Source organism: Platichthys flesus, chromosome 10 (genome assembly GCF_949316205.1).
Source record: "Platichthys flesus chromosome 10, fPlaFle2.1, whole genome shotgun sequence".
Taxonomy (NCBI): domain Eukaryota; kingdom Metazoa; phylum Chordata; class Actinopteri; order Pleuronectiformes; family Pleuronectidae; genus Platichthys; species Platichthys flesus.
Window position 1 is genome coordinate 15,119,517 of NC_084954.1, and position 9,440 is coordinate 15,128,956.

General features: G+C 41.7%; 1 protein-coding gene across 1 annotated transcript; it reads left to right on the plus strand.

The window, feature by feature from the left end:
- Nucleotides 1-1,247: 1,247 nt before the first annotated feature.
- prox2 (prospero homeobox 2) lies at nucleotides 1,248-9,061 on the plus strand. Its single transcript, XM_062397793.1, has 4 exons — nucleotides 1,248-2,804; nucleotides 4,770-4,877; nucleotides 6,268-6,462; nucleotides 8,227-9,061. The coding sequence occupies exons 1-4, from the start codon at nucleotides 1,296-1,298 to the stop codon at nucleotides 8,392-8,394; spliced, it is 1,980 nt and encodes a 659-aa protein (XP_062253777.1). The 5' UTR covers nucleotides 1,248-1,295; the 3' UTR covers nucleotides 8,395-9,061.
- Nucleotides 9,062-9,440: the final 379 nt, after the last annotated feature.

Genomic DNA, 9,440 nt, shown 5'->3' on the forward strand with positions numbered 1-9,440 from the left:
CCAGCTCATCACTTCACTTTAGTGAGTCTTCATGTCTACTTGGTGATTTGAACCTTTTACGCGTGCTTCTAGCGCAACTGACAGCTTGGTGAGTTTTTGGTGAATGACTTCTTTTTTAGGATTGTTTAGTGAATGTTTCATGTGCCGGTCAAAAATACATTTGGTTTCCTTAAAACAATTACTTAGAGTTTCTTTGTAATAGAAAAGTGCTCTGTGCCTTCACTTAGTTTCAAATATTAGACTTACAGTTTTCTCTGTGAATTGTATGTTCTGTAAAGAGTAAAGGTAACCAAAATAACTGCCGTGTTCAAAAATGCAGGAGATTCAAATGATGTTAAATTGTTCTTGGTCTTGCTGATGGAATGCTAATTTATTTTAGAAACCTAAGTTGGACTTATATAGGTTACATAAATGACTATCTTCAAATGTAGAAATATAAGTTAAGTTGTGCTCCTAGAAAGTCCACCTGTCTCACATGCACATATATAATTTAAATAATTAAATTTGTGTTTTTGGATAAACATTTTTTATTAAACAAACATATCGAGGAGGAATTAGTTAGCAGACTAAGTCGATTGATCTTTTACTCTTGCTTTTTCCTAAAGATGAAAGCATGAACACACAGAGCCGTGTCTCGTGCGAGAGCGATGGCTTTGCTGAAATTTACCAGGTTCTTCATCACAGTTGTTCTTTTTTATTCTTAGAATTAACACATGACACAATGCAAATGAATGCACTCTCATGTTGCTTAAGATCAATGATGGATGTTTATTTAATTTCTTAACAGAACTGTGGAGTTTGCAAAGTGAAATACACTCATATATAACGGTAAAACCAGTAAATTGTTGTGGTCAATATAATTTAAGTTTAAGTTAAAGACTAATTTCATGGGTTATGAATAACATGACATAACTACACCTGTAAGTTCTGTTTTATAGATGAATTTGATTATTTAAAAAATGTATATACTTTATCTTTTCTCTCCATCCAAAGTATAAAGAGAGACGACAGGCTTTTCTCACAGCTGTTTACTATAATATTATTGTTGAACAGGCATAGACAGAAAAAAATCTTAAGATGTGTTTTTTTATATAAAAAAGCAATATAGGATAATGACATATACATGATTAACAACAATTTGTTGCCTTACGTTTTTTAAATCTAATTTTGTAAAATGTGTTTTGTTCTTTATTATTAATCAACATTTAATGTGGTAAACGTGTCTGTGTTTTCAGATTCCTTCCTTTTTCCTGAACTCACACTCATCACCGTGCGTTGCTGACGCCCCAGTGAGCATGAACCTCAGTCTCCCGGACCAGAGCATGCACAGCTCCAGTGAAGGCTGCATGGAGGACGACAAACCTGATGTCATGTTGCCTTGCTTCCGCAGAAACATGTATGACGAACCTTTGGCCTCATACTCCAACAGCTCCATCATCTCTCAGCTCCTTCGCAAGACAATCCACAGCAAGAGGGCACTGGATGAAAGCCATTTCTACCTTTCGGGCTCCACCGCTGCTGACTCCGGCCAGGAAGACCAGAGCAGCGTCTCCTCTAAGGACAGCACGGTGGAAGCCACGTCCCCCACTGGTCACATCTCCACAGGAACCAGTCTGGACGGTGAGCATCCCATGGCCGACCACCTGCAGGCCAAGAGAGCCAGAGTGGAGAACATCATCAGGGTAATGGCTGGCTCTCCAAACAGCAAGCAGCACGGAGACAGCGAGAGGTCAGATGCAGAGGTCAGAGACACCAGGGAGGCCAGGGACGTCTACAGGGAGAACAAACGCAAACAGAGGTTGCCTCAGCACCAGGAGCACAGTGTCGGAGGACCGGCGAACAGACGACCTGGGAGCAGCAGTGGTGACAACTGTAACACCAAGGACGAGGAGTGTCACAAGCTGAAGGAGCAGCTCCACAGCATGCAGAGGCTCCTGCGTCAACTCCAGGAGAAGTTCCTTCAAGTTTACAACCGGGACGATCCTGAACATGACCACAGAGAAGACACAGAGCATGATGCTGAAGAGGATTTTGAGATGAGGAACAGCAGGATGATGACAGCAGAGTGTAAAGACCGAATGAAAGCGACCGGTCATCTGGCTCAACCGAGAGAAAATCTGAACCTACAGGACGCCCTGAAGCAGGAGCTCTCCCGGGCTGTAAACGAGTGTGTGGACAGGGTGTTCAAGAAGACGTCCTCCACAGGGCTGGACTTCTCCCCTCAGCCGTGCATGTGCTCGTCTCCGGAGATGCCGATGAGTGTGGGCACAGACAGGAAGAGCCAGCAGGCCAGCTCCACCCATGATCAGCCCCAGTCTGAGGAGGCAGCCGTCAAACCCCGTTCCTTGGAGTACTACAAAAGCTCTGCAGCTCAAAGCCCACAGGACCAGACAGAGGCTCTGTCACTGGTGGTCCGCAAGCCGCCAGTGACCCCCATGAGCTCGGTAACCCAAACAGTGAAGAGGCCCTACCCTGTGCACCAGACACCATTTCAGTTCAATTACAGCACCCCGCTGCACGACAGCCAGATCCTCGAGCACCTCCTCAAGTACGGGCCCCATTCCAGCTTTGGGGCTCTGCCCTGCATGCCCCCGTCAATGGACAGGAACTCCCCAGACTCAGTGGACCTGCCCTGGGAAACCCTCACCATGAGGTCCAAGGTGACCTCCAGCCACCTGGGCCACCACCCTCGCCCCTCCGCCCTGGGGGCAGTGACGGTCGACAGTCTGTGTCTCCCTCACGTCAAGATCGAGTGCAATGATCTGCAGAGCATGGCTGAACGAAACCCCTACATGTCTCTCAACATATCCTTTCAGTTGAATGAATGAAAAAGTTTGTTTTGCAAGTGTCCTTGCCTTTGCAAAAAAAAGAAAAAACCATGGTTGTTTATTATTGTTGTTAAAAACTTACTATAACTAGAAGGCACAAGAGCACAAACCTCTTGGGCCAACAGTCATTAGCTCCTTTAATTTTTCAACAAGATCCATTATTACTCCCCAGGTAAAAAACAGTGAAATGTTAAAAATAGTCCTCTATCACACCGTGGAAGAAAGAGAAAAAAGTTTTTAAGAATAAAAAAAACAAAATTCCTCTGTGAGGGGTTTTAATCAGATTCCCAGATATGTACACTGAAAGAACACAAATCCTCGAATCTAGCATTTAATTATAAAACAGCTAAAAATGAAATCACACATTTATTTTTTATTTCATTTCACTCATTGGCTTAAATTTATCAATAAATTGGCATAGAAACTGAATTCAAACATCACAAAATAAAGAGTGGTAGGCTTTATAAGATCTATAATATCTACGCTGTATTTACCTTGTATTTCCTCCCTATATTTCAGCTCTGCTATTTGAACAATGGCTGGTTGAGGTTCATTGCAACATGGCCAGTTCCAGTAACAAACTTCAAGGAGAATTTTATCTTTGATCTCGGTAACCCCACAGAAAATTACAGCATCTTCTTTAATCTGAGCAGAGTAATGACTTTAAGTCTAGAAAAAGACAAATAAAAAGGAATACAAGGCTTTGATAAGAATTGCCAGGAACAAAAGCCAATTTTTCAAAGGCAGAGAAAGCATTGGTTTCTGTTTCAGGAAGCGTCCTTTTTTTCCTGACTTGAAAAGGTGCAGGATCTATTTCTCCATCATCAGAGTGATAGGGGTGCATCTAAAAGGTCACATCTGAGTGCCGGTGGAAAATACAAGTGCTTCCCCACCACAACACTTGAGCTCTTGTCTTGAGCATTTGTTGTTGGATACCTTTGTCAGAATGTACATGATTAAAATAGAGTGCAAGATGATGGTGTATCTACCTCGCAGGAGCATAAAGAAAATCACTCACATGGCAAAGTTGATCACAGTGGGGAAGAAATGTTATCATTGCTTAGAAAGTTAAATTAGTTAATTTTTTCCCCCGCTGGAGTCCACAATCAATATATTCTAAAAACAGATTTCAGTTTTTCTGTATCCTCTCGTCGCAAAGGCATTAGAGAGGAATAAAACGTGGCACCTCTCAGGATTTGCTTTGTCTTTACTGTGCAAAGAGCTCTGCCTCTCTTTGAACAATACCACATCAATCTTTCATTCCAACTTCTTTATTTCAAAGCTAGCGTTCCTTAATAAATGTATGGCGTGGTGACCCGATAAGGAAATATTATGACCTAAGGCGTTGTGATGGACTACAGAGGAAATGCTCCTGAGCATCTTCATTGCCACGGGGGGGAGAACTTGAGAAAGAATCACATGTATTAATATTTATAATAAAGGAAATATATGTTGTTGATCGAATAGTAAATGTGATGTTTTTTTATGGCATTTAAAATTATTTTAAATATATCACATAACCTATTGGAATATATATATATGAGTAACTTTTAACAGAAATATTTGCTGCGTATTTCTGTAGGAAAAAAATACATAGCATAATTTATTGTCTTGTAAATCGACTTTATTATATCAACAAATCAGCTCCCTTTTTCAAAACATTTCAAACAAGCTGTCTTAACCGGCAGGCATGAAGTGCCCCGCTCTCTAATTAAAAATCCCTAATCTAATTCGTAATTCTGTTTTGCCAATAAGCACATGTTAGGGTCATTATTGACTCCCTGGTTAATGCCGAGCTGTTCTTTAGCGAAATTCAATTTAGCTGAAGATTGAGGCAACACAATACTCTGCTCTGCTATCACTTTGCACAGAACTGTATGCTGTGTGTTATATTTAATTGTCTGGGGTGTTTTTTTTTTTGGCCTTAACGTAAATGTGAACATCCAGGAGGGTCTCACCCCGAGCCATCTGAAGAAGGCAAAGCTCATGTTCTTCTACACCCGCTACCCCAGCTCCAACGTGCTGAAAACCTTCTTCCCTGATGTCAAGGTAATAAAATTTTTCTACATTTAATAAAAATAAATAAAAAAAAAGGAACTTTTTATTTTAACCTGTAAAACAAAGCAGCCCATGTGTTTGTCCTGCGTTTCACTCCCCGGTGTCTACTTGTCAGTGTGTGTTTGGGACAGAAAAATCAGCAGTGTGTCGGAGGAGAGAAACAAAAACGCAGAGGGTTTAAATAACAAAGCCACTGAGCTGCTAGTATGTCCTGGGGGCAGAGGGAGATACAGGGGCATTCTCTCTTTAAAAAAAGCCACTCCAGTCAGCAAATGGAGTGACAAAGGACTCTGTAGGAAAGGCATTGCTATTGAGTGTCAACAGAGAGTTGGTATTAGAGACTTGTGCGGCTGCAACCAGGCGGCGGGGAGCTGGCCCTAAACACAACATCCTGTGTGTTTTGGCCTTGGTCTCGTGTCATGCCTCCTCTTCTGTCTCCTCTTTTTTTTGTCTTCTCTCTTGTCTCCTTATCTGCATCCTGTTGTTAGCTCTTCTCATTCATCCTATTCATCCCTCATTGCTTTTCATTTTTCCCTTTTTGTAGCAAAAGCTCCCACTCACCTCTCCTGTCATGTTTCTCTCAATATTCTCCAAATACCTTTCCACTTTCTCTCTACCTCTCCTCTCCTCTCTTGTCCCCTGGATCTCCAAGCCAGTTCAGGGGGCCCCATGCCCCGCGATCTGCTTTGACCCCCGGGGTCAGGGGGGGGAGGATGCTACAGCCCTGCGAACGTCTCCACCTTGCTTACAATCCTGTGGTGGGAAGTATCACTGGACAAAAGAGCACCTAATCCCAGTGTCTGATTCCATCCTATCAGCCCGAGTCAATGAGAGGGAAGCTTCCTTCTGTCTTTATGCCGCCGCTCTCTCACCCACCACACCAGAGAGAAGAAGCGTCTTTGATGCTTGCCCAGCCCTAAGGCATTTTTTTCCTTCTTTCTGGATGATGAGATAGAATAACAAGACTAATGTCAAGACTGAGTTTAGAAACACACAGCCCCGACAGATGTTTTTTCATCCTGCACATTGGTGGGAAAGGATCAGAGCAATTAATGTTGCGTGGAGTGACAGGCCATTAGGTGGCATTCTGCCTTGAAGGTACAGGTTTACAGTCAATTATGGAAAAGGTTTCTCAAGCCAGCGCATCAGAAGGTAATTTCACTTTAAATGAATAGGATGGAGAATAATATTTTAATTATAATCAAAGAATTCTTGCATTGACTATTTTCGAAATGAGTTCTTCAATTTTAAGGACTTCTTTGCAGGGAGGTCGAAGGTCGAGCCACGCCGAAGGAGAGGCTGGCTGCACAGATGTTGTCGGGGCACGGCTGTAGTTGTGTCAGCGGTTTGACATCTAGTATTATTTTCTCTCCGTCTCTAGTTCAACCGCTGCATCACCTCTCAGCTGATCAAGTGGTTCAGCAACTTCCGGGAGTTCTACTACATCCAGATGGAGAAGTTCGCCCGCCAGTGCATCGTCGACGGCATCAGCGAGGTCAAAGACATCACAGTTAGCAGGGACTCTGAACTGTTCCGGGCACTGAACATGCACTACAACAAAGCCAATGACTTCCATGTAAGTGTCTCATCAGTCATTTGTCTCTCATGGTCCACTTTGTAGTGTTTGATCAATACAAAGTTGAACATTAGATTTTGTTGAAGAGGTTTTTGCTCTTATCAGATAAACAAGGTTAGCTCAAAGTAGAAGATTATATCTTCAGTTCTCTATTACATAAGACCAGAACTAAAATCTTAAAGGAAATATTCAACATTTTGTCAAATATGGCTATGATGACATGAGTCAGCCAATAGTCTGCAGCCAATTAGCTTAGCGTAGCTTAGCACAAAGTCTGGAAAAAAAGTCTAGCAACAAGACACATACTGGTAAGATCTCTAATTGAAATGATATCTTGTCCACGTATAAACTTAAATGTACATTTACAGTCTTATGTACTAGACTACCTCCTAGCTGGACAACCAAGACATAGTCCAACACCTCACCTGTCTATGGTCTTGCTAGATGTTTCCCCCTCTATCCAGTCATTATGCTAAGCTCAGCTAATTGGCTGCTGATTGTAGCCTCATATTTATCCTCAACCAGAAAGCCAACAAGCACATTTCCCGAAAGGCCAAACCATTCATTTTAAAGCATTAGTGTTGACGCATTCGTCCCATCCGTTACTAAGCTGGTAAAGTATGTCAGAGTTCTTGTCAGCATGTGCTGCGGTCACGTATGTCTGTGTGCTGACCTGTGTGTCAGTGCTGCACCTGTGGCTGGCCAGCCTTTACAGCCTTTATCTAAACTCCAGAGTGATGCTTTATCAAACTGTGGGAAGAGGAAGCCGCAAAATCCCACTAAAACAACTCAGGATTAGAGGACCAGCACGCCTGAGCGAGGCTGAGATTGCTACTGATGCGGAATGCTGAGAAAGACGCTGCGGATTCCGAGGGAGAAGGCCGTTCGGTGGGAAAGGGACGGGACCGTTGTCTTTACCTTGGGACCAAGACATTCCTTTCCCAGGGATGCTTTTGTGTCAGGAGATGAGGGGAAAGAAAAATAACTTATGCCAACAACTGTAGTACGGACCAGCCAGTGGATGGGAAACCAGGGCTGCAGGGCATTTTTTTCTCCCAGCATCCCTTGCATCTATTCACTCGCTGGTGTGTTATTATGAATCTAGCTGTCTGATATGGACAGCTCCCAGATTCTTACCCTGACTTCAACCACACCTAACCCCAAACTCAGATTATAACCTTAACCAACAAAATTAATTCAAAACCTTATTTGACATCATAGAAAAATCCTTATAATACTTTACCTTAAAGTTGTAAACATGACTTGACATGACAGGAGATCTTTTAATTTAATTTAATTTAATTTAACCCTAACCCCTACCTTAAACCTTTTCAACCACATTATCTTTACGTTTTTAACCATAATCACAATCCTGAGCTTCTTCCCATTTTTCCCAATGGATCCATGATCATGCTTTGTTGACTTATCCCTCACAGTGAACCCCGGGGAAGAAAGAGCTCACCAGCAGTTACTCCGACTTCAGGAAAACAAGACTGGCTAATCAAAGAGGCCTATAATTGAGAGTTAATGACTGCTGCCTTGCATTTATTGTGTGTGTGCAGAGAACAAAGAGATCCGCTCCCTTTCATCACTTTGAGTGTTTGAAGAATTGCGCTACAGGTCTTCATTTCATATATTATTGTCTTTGAGAAAGCCGAAGATAGATGGCTTCACTCTGTGTGTAACAAGTAATCTTTTTTTCTGATAGAATAATTTTCTAGCTTGATTGACTTCCATTAAAAAAAAAAAAAATCTCTTCTCCAGGTTCCAGACAGATTCCTGGAGGTTTCTGAAATCACCCTGCACGAGTTTTACAGCGCAGTCTCCGCCGCCAAAGATTCGGACCCCTCGTGGAAGAAGGCTATTTACAAGGTGATCTGCAAACTGGACAGCGACGTCCCCGATGAGTTCAAGACATCTTCCTATTTATAGGCATCAAGTGCAGAAATGTACAGGTGAAGGAATTCGGCGAGATTTGAAGTTAGTCCCTTGACAGTATTATTTTGTTGTAGTGCATTTTAGTGAAGTGAAATGTAGATGTTAAAGAAATGATTATTTTGTTGATCTGTAAAAAAAAGAAAAAAATGATTAATAGTCTGAAATGTTGTCGTTTTACTTTTATCAATACACAGGTATTGATTCAAATTAATGCTCCTGTGGTTTACACTATTGTTTAGTATTTCCTCTTATAATCTGCCTCAACACATTTAGAGAGTTATTGATTTTGTGGGTGTGTAAAATTGTTTACAACGGTGTAATCATTTGTAGTGTGGCCTTATTTAATTGAGCTGGAAGAGAGGGGTTTTTTTGGAAGTTATCGACGGTATTAGACTTTGTTTTCCTTCTTTCTTAGGTGTTTGTGTGTTGTGTAAATGTACAAGCGCTGCTGTTGTATGTTTCATAATATTCTATGAATTTGTTGTAAACTATGAGCTTGACGGAATGTGCATGTGAGAATAATGCAAGTGACTGTCATGAGTTTTACCATCATGTATAAAAAGTTGTGTAAAGAACAATCATTTTCAGATATTTCAGTTATAAACATTGTACTGGATGATTATTGAAATTAAAGATGCACTAAATTATAATATAAAATACATGTATTTGGTGTGTTATGGTTATTCTTTGGCAAAAACAACTACATGAGGATATTTTAAAAACGTTCATAAGAAACAAAATGCTGCAGGTAAATGCTTTATCTCTGGTTGTAAATGTTTTACTCTCCTGTGGAAACAGTGCGTCCCAGTGCTGAGCCCCTAAGGTGCCTCTAATCCACGTCCAGCAGCCAGCTGGTAAACTATGCCGTCCTCATTGTTCACCGAAGCCAATTCAAGTCAACTTTCTAAGGCCTGCATTCATTGTGTGGCTGTTGCGGATGCGGACAACTGCCATGTCTTAAAAACAGCCACAATGCATTCCCTCCTAATGACTAATGCCCGAGGTGACCTCATATCGCAGTTGTGCCACCGAAGCAAAAT

Coding starts and splice junctions, on each gene's coding strand:
- prox2 (XM_062397793.1), top strand. CDS start 1,296: ATGAACCTCAGTCTCCCGGACCAGAGCATGCACAGCTCCAGTGAAGGC. Junction 4,878..6,267: donor CCTTCTTCCCTGATGTCAAG/GTAATAAAATTT, acceptor CTCCGTCTCTAG/TTCAACCGCTGCATCACCTC. Junction 6,463..8,226: donor ACAAAGCCAATGACTTCCAT/GTAAGTGTCTCA, acceptor TCTCTTCTCCAG/GTTCCAGACAGATTCCTGGA.